Genomic DNA, 23,123 nt, shown 5'->3' with positions numbered 1-23,123 from the left:
ACAGACATTATTTGTTTTTCGATATATCGGAAGAGAGATATGCAGTAAAATCTTATAAGAGGTTCTATTAAAGGAGTGGCATAACTGGTTAAAGTTTGGGTGCATATAGTTATCTCAAAACTACACCAATTTTGATCATAAAACTAATAGAAATTGGCTGTACCTATTTTCGTGGAATCACAATTGTTTTCATTATAATCATTACGACTGCATGTTTAAAAAATGGTGTTACCACAACCGTATGTTATTTATTACTTCATAACCTCTCATTATAAAGTAGTCAACGCTTGAATTATAGCTCATTGTGGAACCTCGAAAAGATAGTGTTTTCCCCGATATGTGAGCAGATTATGTGAAACAGGCAGTGAAGATCAAATTGCTTACAAAACGAGAATGCAGTAATTTGCTGGTATTGCGAATGATTGTCTGCTGTATGACAGGAACTTTACAGAAGGTCGGTAGATAGGGATTATGATACAAAAATGTCAAATGTAGGCATGTACACCTTATTTGGTTTTGATGTATCGGAAGAGAGGAATGCGATAAAATCTTACAGGATGTTGTATTACAAGACAGGCTCTTGCAATTTATTTTGTTGGTGGGTTGTGTGAGGTGGGTGAGGGTGTGTAGAAGTATCAGGTGATGATAATTAAATGATTAATTTAATCAATTTGCATATCAGTTTGATATCAAAAGTGTCCTAGCATTGCCATCTCCCTATTACTACTGTCTTTTAAAGGAACTGATGCTGTCAACCACCCTGCCACCTGTTATGATTATGCATACTGCTCCCTCTCTTACTCCCTCTCTTTCCCACATTTCGGCATTCTTATGCAAAAACAGTTATGTGTGTGTTATCTCCTGACCACTCAAGCTTCGAAGGCGAGAGGCAATTTTTGTTCGCTCCTGATATCCATCCCTCACAACATGACTGAGAGTAAAACAACAGCGACACCATGGCCTACAGTGTGGAGAGTAGTCCAACATCCCTTCCTCCCTACACAAGTATGAGCAATGTGGTACCATGTTGTCAACCACAAATACATGATGAGACACAGGTTACATGCTATCAGACTGGCAAGTTCTCCCCTCTGCCCACAGTATCACCTCTGAGACACTGACGAATACTGTTTGACATGTGGATCAACGCTTGACGTATGGATGCTGGTACAGAAGATCCTCACTTGCTACCTCCACACTCTACTTCACAAGATTGTCCTCTGGCCCCTCCTAGGCCCAGAGGATACTTACTTCCTGACTTTGAGGAGTCACACACTCACGTGATTTAAAGACATGTCCACTTACTACTTATTCTAGAACTAGAAGAAGATAGTTCTTGACTACAGCCAGTGTCTCTAAGACAATCTTAGTACACTTAAGCACACTCCTCACTACAAACAACTCTTTGCAAATTATTTCTGCAGTATATTCATAAACCCACTCTCGCATTTAGGAAGTACTGGTCATGGGATGACCCTCGCGGTGGACCTTGACACGAGGTGAAATGGTTATCGACTTAGTACCAATGAGCACTGTCTGCAAATGGGATAGCATGCAGGATTTTATCTACTTTATTATTTTGATTTCCTTCCACTGTGTGATCTTTGTCTAAGCGATACAACTGTAGCAATTTCCATTTTCGTATTCGTTCTTGGATGTTTTGAGTTCATCTGTCAATTAGAGGACAGATGTATGAAATAAGTGTACTTACATTTTATTTCATATTGATGTGATTTTATGTTATTTAAGTTTTTTGCAATGTCTTCTCTGCAACATAAACAATCTGTATTAAAATTGTATCCCCAATTTTGGAGCTGAAGGAAGGAAAAAAATAGGAGAGGGTGGTTCAGGGAAGGGGAGTGGGAAGCATCATGACCAGGCCTTGGGTTTCGACCCCTGCGCTCTCTATCTCCAAATGCCTACAGGTGCCTACTACCTTAAGGCAACACTAAAAACACGAAAGAAGAAAATGTAGTTAAATAGATCGGACGTGTAAAGCAAGAATCTGGGATTTGTGTCTTGATCTGACAAATTTTTTCATATGTTACTAATAAACTGTGCAGCTGAAGTCTAATTGATTTCGCAATTTGAACTACATTTCTTCAGTAATTTTATTCACTTGTGAAATATGCTATCACCAGTCTATCTGCGTTTGAGAGTGACGTAGATATTTACGAGTAAAAAACTTGAATTAGAAAAGATGTGAATTATCCTTTGCACAGAAAGGGGTGAAATATGAAGGTATAAAACTCTTTGACAATCTTCTCGTGGAAATAAAATATCTGACGGACAGCAGAAGTACTTTCGAATGTAGATTTAAGATATTTCTCCATACCAGCTCTTTCTATACCATAGAGAAATCTTTGAATATAAATAATTAATCATTTATGCAAGAAACTGTAAATGGTGACCATGAGGCAATATAAATATTTTCATTTTTTAAAATATTTGTCTTATGTTTGTTCTGTTGACATGTTCTTCACCGTAACGCTTAACATGAATGTGACTCATGGAATGCGTAACTAAGTCAGACTGCATGCAGACTGTGATCTCATTTCTACCAAGCAAACGCTTTGATTTTATTGCACCTTTGCACCCTTCGTACCATTCCATGTTAGTTTTAACAATGAAGGCTGTACCATTTCATCACTCATTACGCAGAGACTTCTTCTAATTCTACATTGGTCCATAACAAGAAAGGCCACATGCTCAGCATCTGTCTTTAGCCATCCTGTTCCTTTCATTTCACTTTTGTTCTGAAAAAAGGTACAGTACACAGTAGTACTCAATTTGTCTGGATTTTGTTCATTTAAGGTGACCACTAACTTCCTGGTGGGTGTATAGATTCAGAACATGTTACCTCGTTTTCAAGAGAGCTGATACATGCCACTTTGTGGCTTTGCTCAAAACTAAACGGTAGTAAACTGTTCATACGTTTCCACTGAGCCGTTAATTTTTGGTGAAACTTGTCACAATGCAAAGGACACAGCTCAGAAAAACTTTTACGCAAGATAACATTATAGCAAGTAAAATATTACCTACATGAGCAGCCTTTCTTATTTTGTGTACGTCCACCATGAACCTGTAATATGCAAACTGACTTGCGATGCAGTATTGAAAATTCTATTCGTAAATAGAAACAGTGTACATTCGTTAAAAGACACCGAGCGAGGTGGCGCAGTGGTTAGCACACTGGACTCGCATTCGGGAGAACGACGGTTCAATCCCGTCTCCGGCCATCCTGATTTAGGTTTTCCGTGATTTCCCTAAATCGTTTCAGGCAAATGCCGGGATGGTTCCTTTGAAAGGGCACGGCCGATTTCCTTCTCAATCCTTCCCTAACCCGAGCTTGCGCTCCGTCTCTAATGACCTCGTTGTCGACGGGACGTTAAACACTAACCACCACCACCACCATTAAAAGACGTTAAAGAAAATTTAAGAAATTACTCTGAAATTGGCATTAAATTATGAAATAAATGTTTAATTAAACATAGCACGATGATTTCCTTCTCCTAATCGAATAATTTTAACATGTGGTAACGCTTCAAAGCTGTGCTATTCATGCTGATTTGCGTTGTTAGTGTCTTATATCGATCTCGTTGTCTTTCTTGTCACTGAAACATCTGCTTTGTTTGCCGGTTTAGAATGACACGTGATTTTTAAATATGAATGCTAAACTGCCCAGGAGTCACTATGTTCTGTGTTTTACCTGATCACTGTAGGCTTTCATTATAAAATTTATTTCCGTCAGTGCTCACAAAATTGTTAAGTGGCTATATCGGTTTCTACTGTATAGTGATAATCAACAGCGTATAGATACTGCTTGTCTGTTGGTAACGATTAGACTGTTCCACTGTTCCAACGCTGCCCAAGGGGTGCAGGCGCTGCCGAGTGCCCCTCAGCTTACTCGCAGTGCACAGTGTCTATATTGTAGTTAACATTAGGTATTACAGTATATGTTTATATGAAATATAAATGTGCGTAAATCAATGACAAGAACGCGTATCAGGGTAAATAAAGACAACTACCGGAATTTCACGCAAATCAGCATGCTAACGAAAATGCGTAATTAGTTTACAAGAATCACTGTAAATGCACTGATATCAACTATTAGACAGGTGAACTCTAGATCTGCAATGGAAACAGATTACTACGTGGCAGATTGCTTAAATATCTACCTTGTGTTCTAAATCTTTGTACAGTCGCTAAACACAACAGTTCCCCGTGGGATCCAATCTCATATATGTACGATAGCAAGAATTTTTTTTTTACAAATGTTGTTTTTTCCGTACAATCAATGCGTTTCGTAATATCATTGCTATTGATTACGTCTACCATGCCGAAATCTTCCCTAATGAGCGTTCATGATATGCTAACACATCATCATCATTGTCTACAATTTTTTCTAAATATCTATAGGCAATGTTGATTATGTATTTGCTTTGTCGCCGAAACTCAGTTGCCCTTTTGAGAAGTATTTTTCCAGCTGTCAAAGTGCATATTGTTGCAGTTGTTTGTAAACACGACCGACATAGCACTGGAGAAATATCTCTTTCTTATTGCTTTTCCATTTTCAACTTAACAAACACTTCCTCCCAGTAAATAAATTGCACAAATAATACCACAAAATACACTTTTTTACTTCGAACCAAATTGCTGAAACTAATAAAGCAATAAACAATGAAAAACAAGGTGTGCGCCAAAATCTGCAAACCGCCTCGCTAATGACGACTAGGCAGCTACGGACGCTCAGCGTTGCCATTTTCGAATACTGCAGAGAGCGCTGCGCGAGACTAGGGCACGAGTGTCGGATCAGCACACGCCAGCACGCCTGGCTAGAATTACAGTATGTGAGTTTGGGCGGCACAAGAGTCGCATAGGCTCTAGTCCAGCTCTCTGACTGACCGCACTGCCTTTTATTCGCCCCCACCCACCTGCGCCTGTCGGTGGTCACACAAGATGGAACAGGCTGCATTGGAGAGAAGGGTAGAAAGAGGTATAGCCACTGATCAGTTATGTAAGACATTGATTCAGTAACTTTTATAGTGAAAAGTAATGTGCTCACTGGAGCTCTCAGCCAAACACATCACAAATGCGAACAAACTGTGAACTTCAATGATGTGACTCACACGCAAGCATAGCACATCTATTGAGCCACAGAAGTTGAGCATAATTTTAAAATCACAATGGTGATTATGAAAAATATGGAATAGGAAGAAAAAAATAGTTGTTCTATGGAAATACTTACGAAATGATTGCACTATGCACTTCATTTGCTCCACGGTGCACTCTGGCCAGGGCGCTGAAAACACACAGCCACCGACATTGTTAGACAGGCCTTCTGCTTTGTCGTAAAAAGGTACACAAGGAATGGGGATTTAAATGAGCAATGCAGTGTTAACTGGATGCTTGTACACTGAAAAGTGCTATTTTGAAGCTTCAAAAGGAACATGAGACTGATAGTTATCTTATAAAACACACGATCTTGTAAGTATTGGAAAATAATGAGCGTTTGTGGATATAAGTGAGAAGAGTGGAAACTACTGGAGGAAGGTTAACGGTGGCTATCCTGTCTGTGTCATCTTCGTTAGCATAGGAATGTAGCTCCAACATACGTGGTTCAATTAGGTAACTGGCTATGTCACTGCAAGTCTGAGAATAGATTGCCAGAAAGGAATCTGAACATCCATCGTCCCAAAAATGTACCTAGCGTGTGAACTAAAGAGTCGCCCCGATATGACTGTCAAGTCCAGTTTTAGGTATCAGCGTGTCTAGAGTGGTACGCGTGCAGACTGCTCACGCCGGGCTGGCATGTCTAACGCACTGCTACTGGAGGGGGGGGGGGGGGGGCTACGAACACGAGGGTAAAACAGGCGTCAAATCTACAGCCTCAGCGTACTACAGATGTCACACATCAAGCTCTGACGAGGAAACATTTCCAAATTGCAGTAAGTAGGGAAGTTAAAGAATAAAATAAATGTACTGTTTACTTAAAAATGTTAACTTTGTAATAATATGATACAAATTAGGCCAGCCGCTATGAAACTTTGTAATAATATGATACAAATTAGGCCGGCCGCTGTGGCCTAACGGTTCTAGGCGCTTCAGTCTGCAACCGTGAGACCGCTACGGTCGCAGGTTCGAATCCTGCCTCGGGCATGGATGTGTGTGATGTCCTTAGGTTAGTTAGATTTAAGTAGTTCTAAGTTCTAGGGGACTGATGACCTCAGATGTTATGTCCCATTGCGCTCAGAGCCATTTGAACCACTTGATACAGATTATACAAATCGTCACACAGTTATTTTGAACGTTACAAGTCCAGAGATTCTCAACTTGGGTAGTAATGGACTGGCTAAGGATGTAGTGTACTTTACCAGAAATATACTAGTGTATGTTTGGAATGGCTCCGATAATAAACTGCCAAGTCAAAAGAATTTTAAATTATTTTTATGCACCGTAATTATTAGGGTAGGCCGGAAAAATGGGAATTTATTTCAAGTTACGGAGACAAAGAAGGAAAGAAAGAGTAATCAGCTAGATTAATATATTCTTGTCGTGTAAGAGCTCTAAGTTAGTGCGAACTTATAAAAATCACATTCTTACTAAGATAAACATGAACCATGGACCTTGCCGTTGGTGGGGAGGCTTGCGTGCCTCAGTGATACAGATAGCCGTACCGTAGGTACAACCACAACGGAGGGGTATCTGTTGAGAGGCCAGACAAACATGTGGTTCCTGAAGAGGGGCAGCAGCCTTTTCAGTAGTTGCAGGGGCAACAGTCTGGATGATTGACTCATCTGCCTTGCAACACTAACCAAAGCGGCCTTGCTGTGCTGGTACTGCGAACGGCCGAAAGCAAGGGGAAACTACAGCCGTAATTTTTCCCGAGGGCATGCAGCTTTACTGTATGGTTAAATGATGATGGCGTCCTCTTGGGTAAAATATTCCGGAGGTAAAATAGTCCCCCATTTGGATCTCCGGGCGGGGACTACTCAAGGGGACGTCGTTATCAGGAGAAAGAAAACTGGAGTTCTACGGATCGGACCGTGGAATGTCAGATCCCTTAATCGGGCAGGTAGGTTAGAAAATTTAAAAAGGGAAATGGATAGGTTGAAGTTAGATATCGTGGGAAATAGTGAAGTTCGGCGGCAGGAGGAACAAGGCTTTTGGTCAGGTGAATACAGGGTTATAAATACAAAATCAAATAGGGGTAATGCAGGAGTAGGTTTAATAATGAATAAAAAAAATAGGTGTGCGGGTAAGCTACTACCAGCAGCATAGTGAACGCATTATTGTGACCAAGATAGACACGAAGCCCATGCCTATTACAGTAGTACAAGTTTATATGCCAACTAGCTCTGCAGATGATGAAGAAATTGATGAAGTGTATGATGAGATAAAAGAAATTATTCAGGTAGTGAAGGGAGACGAAAATTTAATAGTCATGGGTGACTGGAATTCGAGAGTAGGAAAATGGAGAGAAGGAAACGTAGTAGGTGAATATGGATTGGGGGTGAGAAATGAAAGAGGAAGCCGTCTGGTAGAATTTTGCACAGAGCATAACTTAATCATAGCTAACACTTGGTTCAAGAATCATAAAAGAAGGTTGTATACATGGAAGAATCCTGGAGATACTGGAAGGTATCAGATAGATTATATAATGGTAAGACAGAGATTTAGGAACCAGGTTTTAAATTGTAAGTCATTTCCAGAGGCAGATGTGGACTCTGACCACAATCTATTGGTTATGAACCATAGATTAAAACTGAAGAAACTGCAAAAAGGTGGGAATTTAAGGAGATGGGACCTGGATAAACTGACTAAACCAGAGGTTGTACAGAGTTTCAGGGAGAGCATAAGGGAACAATTGACAAGAATGGGGGAAAGAAATACAGTAGAAGAAGGGAAAGCAGAAAGGTGGAAGGAGTCTGTAGAGGGTCTATACAAGGGCGATGTACTTGAGGACAATATTATGGAAATGGAAGAGGATGTAGATGAAGATGAAATGGGAGATACGATACTGCGTGAAGAGTTTGACAGAGCACTGAAAGACCTGAGTCGAAACAAGGCCCAGGGAGTAGACAACATTCCATTAGAACTACTGACGGCCGTGGGTGAGCTAGTCCTGACAAAACTCTACCATCTGGTGAGCAAAATGTATGAAACAGGCGAAATACCCTCAGACTTCAAGAAGAATATTATAATTCCAATCCCAAAGAAATCAGGCGTTGACAGATGTGAAAATTACCGAACTATCAGTTTAATAAGTCACAGCTGCAAAATACTAACGCGAATTCTTTACAGACGAATGGAAAAACTGGTAGAAGCCTACCTCGGGGAAGATCAGTTTGGATTCCGTAGAAATGTTGGAACACGTGAGGCAGTACTGACCTTACGACTTATCTTAGAAGAAAGATTAAGGAAAGGAAAACCTACGTTTCTAGCATTTGTAAACTTAGAGAAAGCTTTTGACAATGTTGATTGGAATACTCTCTTTCAAATTCTAAAGGTGGCAGGGGTAAAATACAGGGAGCGAAAGGCTATTTACAATTTGTACAGAAACCAGATGGCAGTTATAAGAGTCGAGGGGTATGAAAGGGAAGCAGTGGTTGGGAAGGGAGTGAGACCGGGTTGTAGCCTCTCCCCGATGTTATTCAATCTGTATATTGAGCAAGCAGTAAAGGAAACAAAAGAAAAACTCGGAGTAGGTATTAAAGTCCATGGAGAAGAAATAAAAACGTTGAGGTTCGCCGATGACATTGTAATTCTGTCAGAGACAGCAAAGGACTTGGAAGAGCTGTTGAACGGAATGGACAGTGTCTTGAAAGGAGGATATAAGATGAACATCAACAAAAGCAAAACGAGGATAATGGAATGTAGTCGAATTAAGTCGGGTGATGCTGAGGGAATTAATTAGGAAATGAGACACTTAAAGTAGTAAAGGAGTTTAGCTATTTGGGGAGCAAAATAACTGATGATGGTCGAAGTAGAGAGGATATAAAATGTAGACTGGCAATGGCAAGGAAAGCGTTTCTGAAGAAGAGAAATTTGTTAACATAGAGTATAGATTTAAGTGTCAGGAAGTCGGTTCTGAAAGTATTTGTATGGAGTGTAGCCATGTATGGAAGTGAAACATGGACGATAAATAGTTTGGACAAGAAGAGAATAGAAGCTTTCGAAATGTGGTGCTACAGAAGAATGCTGAAGATTAGATGGGTAGGTCACATAACTAATGAGGAGGTATTGAATAGAATTGGGGAGAAGAGGAGTTTGTGGCAAAACTTGACAAGAAGAAGGGACCGGTTGGTAGGACATGTTCTGAGGCATCAAGGGATCACAAATTTAGCATTGGCGGGCAGCGTGGAGGGTAAAAATCGTAGAGGGAGACCAAGAGATGATTACACTAAGCAGATTCAGAAGGATATAGGTTGCAGTAAGTACTGGGAAATGAAGAAACTTGCACAGGATAGAGTAGCATGGAGAGGTGCATCAAACCAGTCTCAGGACTGAAGACAACAACAACAACAATATACTAAGATAATTTTTTATATACCTGTTCGTATATCGTTTGGCAAAGTGCGGCAGCTTGTCATATAAGAAGGCAGGCCAGTTCCGGTTCTAATTGTGCGGCGGATCATCAACGACCGTGGGTGGTACACCGACCAGTTCCACTGCGGTTTTTAGGCTGTTTCCCATGCTCGTTTGGGCAAACGCTGAGCTGGTTCTCACTTTCAGCCTCCAAAGTACGATACACAAACGTGTAAAATACGATCACACGCAGAACAAAGTTGGCATTATTCACAAACAGGTGGCGCGCACGAGGTCCATCCCTCAGCTAACAATACGAAGTGACGACTGCGGCAACACAAATGGCCTCCGGCCACAAAGTACAGCAAGATACGCCGAGGGGTCAGAAGTCATAGGATACATCCTAATATCGTGTCGGCCGTCTTATTGCCCGTCTACGTGCAGCAGTTCGATGTGGCACGGACTCAACAAGTCGTTGGAAGTCCCCTGCAAAAATATTGAACCACACTGTCACTTGTAGCCGTCCATAATTGTGAAACTGTTGCATGTGCAAGATTTTGCGCATGAACTGACCTCTCGGTTATGTGCCATAAATGTTCGATGGGATTCACGTCAGGCGATGAGGATGGTCAAATCATTCGCTCGAATCATTCTGTTGTGGCCCGGTGACATGGCGCATTGTCGTTCATAAAAATTCCAATGAGGAGTATGATCGATATATATATATATATATATATATATATATATATATATATATATATATATATATATATATATACTCCTGGAAATGGAAAAAAGAACACATTGACACCGGTGTGTCAGACCCACCATACTTGCTCCGGACACTGCGAGAGGGCTGTACAAGCAATGATCACACGCACGGCACAGCGGACACACCAGGAACCGCGGTGTTGGCCGTCGAATGGCGCTAGCTGCGCAGCATTTGTGCACCGCCGCCGTCAGTGTCAGCCAGTTTGCCGTGGCATACGGAGCTCCATCGCAGTCTTTAACACTGGTAGCATGCCGCGACAGCGTGGACGTGAACCGTATGTGCAGTTGACGGACTTTGAGCGAGGACGTATAGTGGGCATGCGGGAGGCCGGGCGGACATACCGCCGAATTGCTCAACACGTGGGGCGTGAGGTCTCCACAGTACATCGATGTTGTCGCCAGTGGTCGGCGGAAGGTGTACGTGCCCGTCGACCTGGGACCGGACCGCAGCGACGCACGGATGCACGCCAAGACCGTAGGATCCTACGCAGTGCCGTAGGGGACCGCACCGCCACTTCCCAGCAAATTAGGGACACTGTTGCTCCTGGGGTATCGGCGAGGACCATTCGCAACCGTCTCCATGAAGCTGGGCTACGGTCCCGCACACCGTTAGGCCGTCTTCCGCTCACGCCCCAACATCGTGCAGCCCGCCTCCAGTGGTGTCGCGACAGGCGTGAATGGAGGGACGAATGGAGACGTGTTGTCTTCAGCGATGAGAGTCGCTTCTGCCTTGGTGCCAATGATGGTCGTATTCGTGTTTGGCGCCGTGCAGGTGAGCGCCACAATCAGGACTGCATACGACCGAGGCACACAGGGCCAACACCCGGCATCATGGTGTGGGGAGCGATCTCCTACACTGGCCGTACACCACTGGTGATCGTCGAGGGGACACTGAATAGTGCACGGTACATCCAAACCGTCATCGAACCCATCGTTCTACCATTCCTAGACCGGCAAGGGAACTTGCTGTTCCAACAGGACAATGCACGTCCGCATGTATCCCGTGCCACCCAACGTGCTCTAGAAGGTGTAAGTCAACTACCCTGGCCAGCAAGATCTCCGGATCTGTCCCCCATTGAGCATGTTTGGGACTGGATGAACGTCGTCTCACGCGGTCTGCACGTCCAGCACGAACGCTGGTCCAACTGAGGCGCCAGGTGGAAATGGCATGGCAAGCCGTTCCACAGGACTACATTCAGCATCTCTACGATCGTCTCCATGGGAGAATAGCAGCCTGCATTGCTGCAAAAGGTGGATATACACTGTACTAGCGCCGACATTGTGCATGCTCTGTTGCCTGTGTCTATGTGCCTGTGGTTCTGTCAGTGTGATCATGTGATGTATCTGACCCCAGGAATGTGTCAATAAAGTTTCCCCTTCCTGGGACAATGAATTCACGGTGTTCTTATTTCAATTTCCAGGAGTGTATATATAGGGGAGACTTGCAGCCTTACAAAATCGGCCACTACTGTATTTTCTCTTTTCGCCTCCAGATGGGAGACGTGTACAGCAAGCAGGAGCGAGCTTGTCTATCAAAGTGCGCTGGAATCGGATACCTTGTTCCTCTCTTCAGTGTTTTTTCTACTTTGCGTGCTTGATGGTGGTTGCTGTAGCTCTTAGCGCGGGGCTGTGGTACGCTTCTTTAGGGTAAGTGATTAATTTAGTTGCTATTTTTCGATCTATGTTATGTAACGAACGATATCTAACAAACATTTCACGCTAACGTCTATAGCACAACGTGCAAGCAATATGACCAGATGCTACTGCGTGTTTGTCGTGCAGTACAAGCCACTTCATAGCCTTTCAATATCGGCCAGAAGTAATTTCAATTTTTAAATTATGTTTTCTTCGCCTTACTTCTTTTTAGACTGAAATCGCGGAAAATGAGCAAAAAATAAGAGAAAAGAATGCATGAAAATGACTGGCAGCGAGGGTATGTCTAACAAAATGACTGCGAGGGAGGTAGCTGAAGAGCTTTCAACAATTGGAAAAGAAAAAGATCGCTACCCGAGAGAAGAGATTAAAAGTAGAAAAAATAAAGTCTGAAAAGTAGCTGAACAAAGCTGAACTTAAGTCGGATGTTTCATTACTAGAAATAATGAATCAACAGAAGAGACTGAAAAGTGCGCTATGTGTTTGGAGTTGTTTGAAGAAGGATGGGTGCTGTGTACCAAGTTCAGACGATGGGCACATATTGGTTTCGTGGATCAGGAGAATATTTTTTATTTTATTTGCGGTTTCTGTAAAACAGTGAGGTAAAAATTGGTGAATCGAGCTAAGTTCCCACGCTTAGGTGTTTTATTATTATTTCATAAGTGTCAGTGCAGTGTATGATTAATAACCGATATTTTCACAGAAAACACAACGGCCCATACTGAAAAACTCTATCTGCAAGCGTTTTTATTGTGATTCTTTTACTTCCGATGAAAAATAAAAATCATTACACTGTGCGACTCATACAAGATGTATTGAGAAAGTATATTGAATGAGTATATTAAGATTCCGATCAACCACCACAGTTAAACAGTAAAGTCAAAAACTTGTTGTTGTTGTTGTGGTCTTCAGTCCTGAGACTGGTTTGATGCAGCTCTCCATGCTACTCTATCCTGTGCAAGCTTCTTCATCTCCCAGTATCTTCTGCAACCTACATCCTTCTGAATCTGCTTAGTGTATTCATCTCTTGGTCTCCCTCTACGATTTTTACCCGCCACGCTGACCATCAATGCTAAATTGGTGATCCCTTGATGCCTCAGAACATGTCCTACCAACCGATCCCTTCTTCTGGTCAAGTTGTGCCACAAACTTCTCTTCCCTCAATCCTATTTAATACTTCCTCATTAGTTATGTGATCTACCCATCTAATCTTCAGCATTCTTCTGTAGCACCACATTTCAAAAGCTTCTATTCTCTTCTTGTCCAAACTATTTACCGTCCATGTTTCACTTCCATACATGGCTACACTCCATACAAATACTTTCAGAAATAACTTCCTGAAACTTAAATCTATACTCGATGTTAACAAATTTCTCTTCTTGAGAAACGCTTTCCTTGCCATTGCCAGTCTACATTTTATATCCTCTCTACTTCGTCCATCATCAGTTATTTTGCTCCCCAAATAGCAAAACTCCTTTACTACTTCAAGTGTCTCATTTCCTAATCTAATACCCTCAGCATCACCCGACTTACCTCGACTACATTCCATTATCCTCGTTTTGCTTTTGTTGATGTTCATCTTATATCCTCCCTTCAAGACACCATCCACTCCGTTCAACTCCTCTTCCAAGTCCTTTGCTGTCTCTGACAGAATTACAATGTCATCGGCGAACCTCAAAGTTTTTATTTCTTCTCCATGGATTTTAATACCTACTCCAAATTTTTCTTTTGTTTCCTTTACTGCTTTCTCAATATACAGATTGAATAACATCGGGGAGAGGCTACAACCCTGTCTTACTCCCTTCCCAACCACTGCTTCCCCTTCACGTCCCTCAACTCTTATAACTGCCATCTGGTTTCTGTACAAGTTGTAAATAGCCTTTCGCTCCCTGTATTTTACCCCTGCCAACTTTAGAATTTGAAAGAGAGTATTCCAGTCAACGTTGTCAAAAGCTTTCTCTAAGTCTACAAATGCTAGAAACGTAGGTTTGCCTTTCCTTAATCTTTCTTCTAAGATAAGTCGTAAGGTCAGTAGTGCCTCACGTGTTCCAGTATTTCTACGGAATCCAAACTGATCTTCCCCGAGGTCGGCTTCTACTAGTTTTTCCATTCGTCTGTAAAGAATTCGTGTTAGTACTTTGCAGCTGTGGCTTATTAAACTGATTGTTCGGTAATTTTCACATCTGTCAACACCTGCTTTCTTTGGGATTGGAATTATTATATTCTTCTTGAAGTCTGAGGGTATTTCGCCTGTTTCATACATCTTGCTCACCAGATGGTAGAGTTTTGTCAGGACTGGCTCTCCCAAGGCCGTCAGTAGTTCTAATGGAATGTTGTCTACTCCGGGGGCCTTGTTTCGACTCAGGTTCTTCAGTGCTCTGTCAAACTCTTCACGCAGTATCGTATCTCCCATTTCATCTTCATCTACATCCTCTTCCATTTCCATAATATTGTCCTCAAGTGCATCGCCCTTGTATAGACTCTCTATATACTCCTTCCACCTTTCTGCTTTCCCTTCTTTGCTTAGAACTGGGTTTCCATCTGAGCTCTTGATGTTCATGCATGTGGTTCTCTTATCTCAAAAGGTCTCTTTAATTTTCCTGTAGGCAGTATCTATCTTTCCCCTAGTGAGATAAGCCTCTACATCCTTACATTTGTCCTCTAGCCATGCCTGCTTAGCCATTTTGCACTTCCTGTCGATCTCATTTTTGAGACGTTTGTATTCCTTTTTGCCTGCTTCATTTACTGCATTTTTATATTTTCTCCTTTCATCAATTAAATTCAATATTTCTTCTGTTACCCAAGGATTTCTACTAACCCTCTTCTTTTTACCTACTTGATCGTCTGCTGTCTTCACTACTTTATCCCTCAGAGCTACCCATTCCTCTTCTACTGTATTTCTTTCCCCCATTCCTTTCAATTGTTCCCTTATGCTCTCCCTGAAACTCTGTACAACCTCTGGATTAGTCAGTTTATCCAGGTCCCATCTCCTTAAATTCCCACCTTTTTGCAGTTTCTTCAGTTTTAATCTACAGGCCATAACCAATAGATTGTGGTCAGAGTCCACATCTGCCCCTGGAAATGTCTTACAATTTAAAACCTGGTTCCTAAATCTCTGTCTTACCATTATATAATCTATCTGATACCTTTTAGTATCTCCAGGGTTCTTCCATGTATACAAGCTTCTATCATGATTCTTAAACCAAGTGTTAGCTATGATTATGTTGTGCTCTGTGCAAAATTCTATCAGGCGGCTTCCTCTTTCATTTCTTAGCCCCAATCCATATTCACCTACTACGTTTCCTTCTCTCCCTTTTCCTACACTCGAATTCCAGTCACCCATGACTATTAAATTTTCGTCTCCCTTCACTATCTGAATAGTTTATTTTATTTCATCATACATTTCTTCAATTTCTTCATCATCTGCAGAGCTAGTTGGCATATAAACTTGTACTACTGTAGTAGGTGTGGGCTTCGTATCTATCTTGGCCACAATAATGCGTTCACTATGCTGTTTGTAGTAGCTTACCCGCATTCCTATTTTCCTATTCATTATTAAACCTACTCTTGCATTACCCCTATTTGATTTTGTGTTTATAACCCTGTAGTCACCTGACCAGAAGTCTTGTTCCTCCTGCCACCGAACTTCACTAATTCCCACAATATCTAACTTCAACCTATCCATTTCCCTTTTTAAATTTTCTAACCTACCTGCCTGATTAAGGGATCTGACATTCCACGGTCCGATCCGTAGAACTCCAGTTTTCTTTCTCCTGATAACGACGTCCCCTTGAGTAGTCCCCGCCCGGAGATCCAAATGGGGGACTATTTTACCTCCGGAATATTTTACCCAAGAGGACGCCATCATCATTTAACCATACAGTAAAGCTGCATGCCCTCGGGAAAAATTACGGCTGTAGTTTCCCCTTGCTTTCAGCCGTTCGCAGTACCAGCACAGCAAGGCCATTTTGGTTATTGTTACAAGGCCAGATGAGTCAATCATCTAGACTGTTGCCCTTGCAACTACTGAAAAGGCTGCTGCCCCTCTTCAGGAACCACACGTTTGTCTGGCCTCTCAACAGATACCCCTCCGTTGTGGTTGTACCTACGGTACGGCTATCTGTATCGCTGAGGCACGCAAGCCTCCCCACCAACGGCAAGGTCCATGGTTCATGGGGGGGGGGGGGGGTCAAAAAACTTAAGCAGGCCAATACTGCAAGACTCTCCTCTGTATACAAGGAAGTTACAGCACACTAATATAATTCGGGGGCTGTTGATGTTTTCCCTTTCTTCAGTTAATTGTTGACGGTTACTTTCTTTTGCAGAGTGACTTTTTGTGTATGTATCTGCCTTGTTTAGTAACTAGATCAGCTTATGGATCATTTTATAGCCATACGTATTTCTTGTGTAGACAAAGGGTCTGATTGGGATCTTTAGGTTGAGACCTCAACCATGGTGACCAAGGATTTATAATTCGAGGACGTCCTGAAAATTTATGCCTCAGAATGTTTTATGTGAAAAGAGTTAAAGCTTAGTGCAGGTGTCGCAGCAGCGTGACTGGCCTGGCATAGTCATGCTGAATGAGAGGGTGCTCCACGTGTGAACGAACGTTTCCTGCGTTAAAACCGCGTTTACGGAACGCTGTTTTTCACTCACTGACATAGTTACGTACCAGACTGCCACGTTACACGCTACAATTCGGAGCACTCTTGCGGCAGAGGGTTGCAACTAGTGTAAGAGTAGAGGGGGAGTGATAGAGTAATATGCGTGACATGGCTGTAATACAACAGTAGATACTGAGACAGAATGAAAGGTTCGGAGGCGTTGCTTTTCAGCACACCCTCGTAGTGATTTTCTTTCATTAAAAGTTAATGAGCAATTTGTGTTCGGACGCTGTGATTTATGTTTTGCCTGAAGAGGTCTTTATGCATGTCTATAATACTACAGTACTGGCCATGAAAATGGTTACACCACGAAGATGACGTGCTACAGACGCGAAATTTAACCGACAGGAAGAAGATGCTGTGATATGCAAATGAACAGTTTTTCAGAGCATTCACACAAGGTTGGCGCCGGTGGCGACACCTACAACGTGCTGGCATGAGGAGAGTTTCCAACCGATTTCTCATACACAAACAACAGTTGACGGGCGTACCCTGGTGACACGTTGTTGTGATGCCTCGTGTGAGGAGGAGAAATGCGTGCCATCACGTTTACGACTTTGATAAAGGTCGGATTGTAGTCTATCGCGATTGCGGTTTATCGTATCGCGACATTACTGCTCGCGTTGGTCGAGATCCAATTACTGTTACCAGAATATGGAATCGGTGGGTTCAGGAGGGTAATACGGAACGCCGAGCTGGATCCCAACGGCCCCGTATCACTTGCAGTCGAGATGACAGGCATCTTAACCGCATGGCTGTAACGGATCGCGCAGCCACGTCTCGATCCCTGAGTCAACAGATGGGGACTTTTCCAAGACAACAACCATCTGCACGAACAGTTCGACGATGTTTGCAGCAGCACGGACTATCAGCTCGGAGACCATGGCTGCGGTTACCCTTGACGCTGCATCACAGACAGGAGCGTCTGCGATGGTGTACTCGACGACGAACCTGGGTGCACGAATGGCAAAACGTCATTTTTTCGGATGAATCCAGGTTCTGTTTACAGCATCATTATGGTCGCATCCGCGTTGGCGTCATCGTGGTGAACGCACATTGGAAGCGTGTATTCGTCATCGCCATACTGGCGTATCACCCAGCGTGATGGTATGGGGTGCCATTGGTTACACGTCTCGGTCACCTCTTGTTCGCATTGACGGAACTTTGAACAGTGGACGTTACATTTCAGATGTATTACGACCCTGGGCTCTATCCTTCATTCGAACCCCGCGAAACCCTACATTTCAGCAGGATAATGCACGACCGCATGTTGCAGGTCCTGTACGGGCCTTTCTGGATACAGAAAATGTTCGACTGCTGCCCTGGTCAGCACATTCTCCATATCTCTCACCAATTGAAAACGGCTGATCAATTATGGCCGAGCAACTGGCTCGTCACAATACGCCAGTCACTACTCTTGATGAACTGTGGTGTCGTGTTGAAGCTGCATGGTCAGCTGTACCTATACACAGCATCCCAGCTCTGTTTGACTCAGGCGTATCAAGGCCGTTATTATGGCCAGAGTGGTTGTTCTGCGCACTTATTTCTCAGGATCTATGCACCCAAATTGCTTGAAAATGTAATCACATGTCAGTACTAGTATAATATATTTGTCCAACGAATACCCGTTTATCATCTGCATTTCTTCTTGGTGTAGCAACTTTAATGGCCAGTAGTGTAGTAGCGGAAGTACAATGCCTTCACCGTACTGTGCACGGGCGAAAATGGACTAGCAACTCATAGGTAGTCGTTATCATAAGCAAATCTCTCTCGACACGATATGAAACTGGCGTTAGTAGACCGTGCTAAGAACTGTTTGACGACTCAGCTGCGAGTGTATTTGCTGATCAAAACGGTGAATTAGGTAGGGCAATGAAGTGGAGAGCGAGCTACCTGAGGGGACGCGGGAGATGTAGGGCAAGCAGCCGCACTTCTTGACGTGGGCGGCCTGCAGGCACTCGTGGATGCAGTTGGCACGCGTGTAGAAGCGCGAGAAGAGCAGCGGCCGCTCGTCCGGGAAGAGGCAGAGGCGCTTGTGCAGCGGCAGGCGGCGCAGCTCTTCCTCGCTCGTGATGAGCGCCGCGTCCACCGAGAGCGCCGTGACGGTGCGCGCGCCGCCCGCCGGCCACTGCGGCGCCATCAGGCCGGGGCCAGGCGTGTCGCGCGGGCTGTGCACCGTCACCTGATAACACGTGCCTAATTATAATCGACTGTGGGAAATCTGACCGTGAGCGAATATAATGAATTTCCTTGAGACAGAGAAGTTGCTCTCCATGCATTAGCACGGCTTTAGAAAGCATCGCTCCTGCGAAACGTAATTCGCCCTTTTTTCACATGATATCTTGCGAGCCGTGGATGAAGGGTATCAGACGGATGCCATATTCCTTGACTTCCGGAAAGCGTTTCACTCGGTGCCCCACTGCAGACTCCTAACTAGGGTACGAGCATTGGTTCCAAAGTATGTGAGTGGCTCGAAGACTTCTTAAGTAATAGAATCCGTTGTCCTCGATAATCAGTGTTCATCGGAGGCGAGGGTATCATCTGGAGTGCCCCAGGGAAGTTTGGTAGGTCCGCTGTTGTTTTCTTTCTACATAAATGATCTTTTGCATAGGGTGGATAGAAATGTGCGGCTGTTTGCTGATGATGCTGTGGTGTACGGGAAGGTGTCGTCGTTGAGTGACTGTAGGAGGATACAAGATGACTTGGACAGGATTTGTGATTGGTGTAAAGAACTTTAAATATAGATAAATATAAATCAATGCAGATGAATAGGAAAAAGAATCCCGTAATGTTTGAATACTCCATTAGTAGTGTAGCGCTTGACACAGTGACGTCGATTAAATATTTGGGCGTAACATTGCAGAGCGATATGAAGTGGGACAAGCATGTAATGGCAGTTGTGGGGGAAGGCGGATAGTCGTCTTCGGTTTATTGGTAGAATTTTGGGAAGATGTGGTTCGTCTGTAAAGGACACCGCTTATAATACGACCTATTCTTGAGTACCGCTCGAGCGTTTGGGATCCCTATCAGGTCGGATTGAGGGAGGACATAGAAGCAATTCAGAGGCGGGCTGCTAGATTTGTTACTGGTAGGTTTGATCATCACGCGAGTGGGAGGCTCTAGAGTAAAGGAGGCGTTCTTTTCGTGAATCGCTACTGCGGAAATTTAGAGAACCAGCATTTGAGGCTGATTGCAGTACACTTTTATTGCCGCCAACTTATATTTCGCGGAAAGACCACAAAGATAAGATAAGAAAGATTAGAGCTCGTACAGAGGCATATAGGCAGTCATTTTTCCCTCGTTCTGTTTGGAACAGGGAGAGAAGATGCTAGTTGTGGTACGAGGTACCCTCCGCCACGCACCGTATGGTGGATTGCGGAGTATGTATGTAGATATAGATGTAGAGCGATGTAGGTTGGCTGCTGGGTTCAGTGGCGGGTAGATAATGTTGTTGCGGGACGAGGGGACGTGATAGGGGAAGTGTTTTCTTGTTTGTCTTCCAGCACTGAAATCTCATGAAGGTGTCTACCTCGTACCGATCAGCTGCTACGGTGTAAGTTGCATCGATTCGTGAATGAGCATTAGAGAGACTGTGATCCTCAAATGGGGTACATATTTGTAGCAAGGGATATGAAATTAAACTAAAGCTGTTGCAATACAACGCAATGAGTAGAAGAAAAATGAATTTCAAAACAGTTAGGACACATTAGTGACCCATTTCAGGTAGCATAATCCATTTAAATATAAGTACACAAACTGTTATTAATCAAAATAACCATATGCTAGGATAGCACAACACCACTTTGTCAGTAAATTACAGTGTCGCAACATTCAAGTCCCTGAGGGATGGTGCAGACGATCAATACTTGGATGGCGGGGGCCATCTTATTGCGCCGTTACTTTAGCTACGCTGTCGGAGCCTCATAACAAACTGCTTCACATAGGTTAGCAATTGTTAATGGTACTGATACATTTGCGTCCCGAAGTGCCTCCGCACAATGTCAGTATTGTCTCTTGAGTAAGAAGTCCGCAGCTCGTCGTCTCGCGGTCGCGTTCTCTCTTCCCGAGCACGGGGTCCCGGGTTCGATTCCCAGCGGGGCCAGGGATTTTCACCTGCCTCGAGATGACTTGGTGTTTGTGTTGTCCTCATCATCTCATCTTCATTCATGAAAGTGGCGAGATTTGGATGAGCAAAGGCTGGAAATTTGTACGGGCGCTGATAACCGCGCAGTTGAGCCCCCCCCCCCCCCCTCCCCAAACCAAACATCATCATCATCATCATCTGGAGCAAGAAAGTTTGACGACCATTATTTTGAAGTACTTATATCAGCAGCGGTGGACAAAATATGGAAACACCGCGTGAAGTGCATCCTTGACCATAAACGCAGAAGCTAGCCAAGCCTCCAGGATGCGCTGTTGTGTTTGACCACTTAACATGCCGTAATTCGTCATGGTCACCACAGTGTTCTGTGTAGTTACGAGTGCGTTAAGTCGGAGCTAATTTTTTTTGCTAGTACGGTGCCTGCTTCTGTAACGAAGCTAGCTGACGTGTTTGGCGTTTCAAGAGACACCGTATCGAAGATTTGTATCGCATACAGTGGAAACGGAAAAACATCATCCGCTAAGTTACAACGCGGACAAAAGTGTGTGTTGAGTGGTCGTGATAGACTGGACGATCACTGAAGGGAATTGTGACGAAAACAAAGAGCAAACCAGTTGCAAAAGAACCAAGGGAACTCTGTAAGCTAGGAACTGCAGGGCGAGCTGGATTCCCAAAAACCGCGTATCAGTGATGCAAATGCCCGTACCAGGAAAACGTGCTGCCGAACCCATAAAACGTGTACCACGAAACAATGTAAAGTAGTTATTTGGTCGGATCAATTTTGTTTCCCACCGTTTCCAACTTCTGACCGAGTTAACGGCTGGTTCCTGCCTCCTAAGCCTGCAATAGAGACTGCTTGCTGTCAAGAGTGAAACGTGGTGGTGACTTGCTGATGAAATGAGCAGCTATATCATGGTTCTTTGGGCCCCACGTTTTCTCTGCAAGACCGCATTACTGATAAGGATTATGTGACTATTTTGGCTCTGTAGGTTCCATACCACGGTACAGTGTTTGTTCCCAAATGGTGAGGCTGTGTTCCAAGACGACAGGGCCGCTTCTGTACAGTTCACGGCTTCCAGCACGAATTTTGTGAGTGTGAGGATGAACCCTGGAATCCTCCACCTGGTCTCAATATTTTTGGGCCTTTGTGGTCTACGTTGAAGAGTGCGTGATCTCTGTCCACGTCCTTCGTCGTTTGCTGAACTTGTCTCTAGTTAGCAGGAAGAGTAAGTAAGATTGTCTTGGAAACATGACTTGTATTCATCCATTCCGAGACGACTGGAAGCTGTTTTGAATGCCAACGGTTTTCCTATACTGTATTAGGCATCTTAATATGTTCTGTTTTGGTGTTTCAATATTTTTCTCCACCCCTTGTGTGCTGTGAAGCAATAATGCCTACGAAAGAAATTTTCTTTCATTACATAGCATACAATTGGAGTTTAACAGAACGTGTGACACGTCTAACAACCATCGCTATAAAATGGCTCTTGTGGTAGGCTCGTGATAAAGACACAGAAGCTTTATTTAAAACCATTGTTTAGGCAAAGCTCAGTCCACACAGTATCACAGCTTGTGATCGACTTAAGAAGCGCTGGCCTTGCTTCTCCAGTCATGCACACTGCACACTATCTGGTTAAAAGTATCTGGACACCCATTAGTGGACGCTGATAGGCTGTGTCTACACACTTTGCCTTTGTGACAGCGTGAACTCTGCTAAGGACACATTCAACGAAATTGCTCTGGAGGAATGGCAGCCCATTCTTACTGAACGGCCAAAACCAGAGAAGGGGTGATGTCGGACGCTGAGATCTGGAGCGAGCTTGACGTTTTGACTCTTCTCAAAAGCATTCGATTGGGTTCACATCGGTACTGTCGGCAGGGTAGTCTACTGACGAATGTTATGTGGCAAACACCACAGATGCTGTGCACTGTCATGTACAGTCATCGTCTTCAAACTGTTCCTCTTCTGTATGCAGTACAAAGTGGTTTAAAGGGTTTTCACATCCTTTTACATTTAGCATTTTCTCAAGCGCTATAAGAAACCATACCCTGACAATGAAAAACACCTTCATACTGCAATACCATCTCCTCTGTACTTTACTGTCTCCACTACACATTACGGTAGGTAATGTTCTCCAGGCTTTCGCCAACTGAAACCCTTCCATTGGACTGCCACAGGGTGTGCCGCGATTCGTTGCTTCATATCATTCGTTTCCAATCGTACACTGCCTAGTCACGTCACTGTTTACGCCACCTCAAGCGTCGCATAGCATTCTATCCAGAAACTTATTGCTCGACCATTGTATCACACTCTTTTTAATTCCCTGTACAAAGCAAGGAGGACATAGCAAATAGAGCAGCACTAGCATTCCTAGCCAAGAGAAGTCTACCAGCATCAAACGTAG

General features: G+C 43.6%; 1 protein-coding gene across 1 annotated transcript in view; it reads right to left on the bottom strand.

The window, feature by feature from the left end:
* The window catches only part of LOC124753577 (pickpocket protein 19-like), a 193,270-nt gene that overhangs the window by 33,522 nt on the left and 136,625 nt on the right, over positions 1 to 23,123 (bottom strand). Inside the window, exon 6 of the mRNA XM_047249019.1 lies at positions 18,510 to 18,798. Coding sequence (XP_047104975.1) covers positions 18,510 to 18,798 — 289 coding nt within the window. The remainder of the gene's footprint in view (positions 1 to 18,509; positions 18,799 to 23,123) is intronic.

The sequence above is a fragment of the Schistocerca piceifrons genome, chromosome 1, assembly GCF_021461385.2.
Source record: "Schistocerca piceifrons isolate TAMUIC-IGC-003096 chromosome 1, iqSchPice1.1, whole genome shotgun sequence".
Lineage (NCBI taxonomy): Eukaryota > Metazoa > Arthropoda > Insecta > Orthoptera > Acrididae > Schistocerca > Schistocerca piceifrons.
Note: the sequence above shows the minus strand (reverse complement) of the source record. Positions and strands in the feature narration are given on the sequence as shown.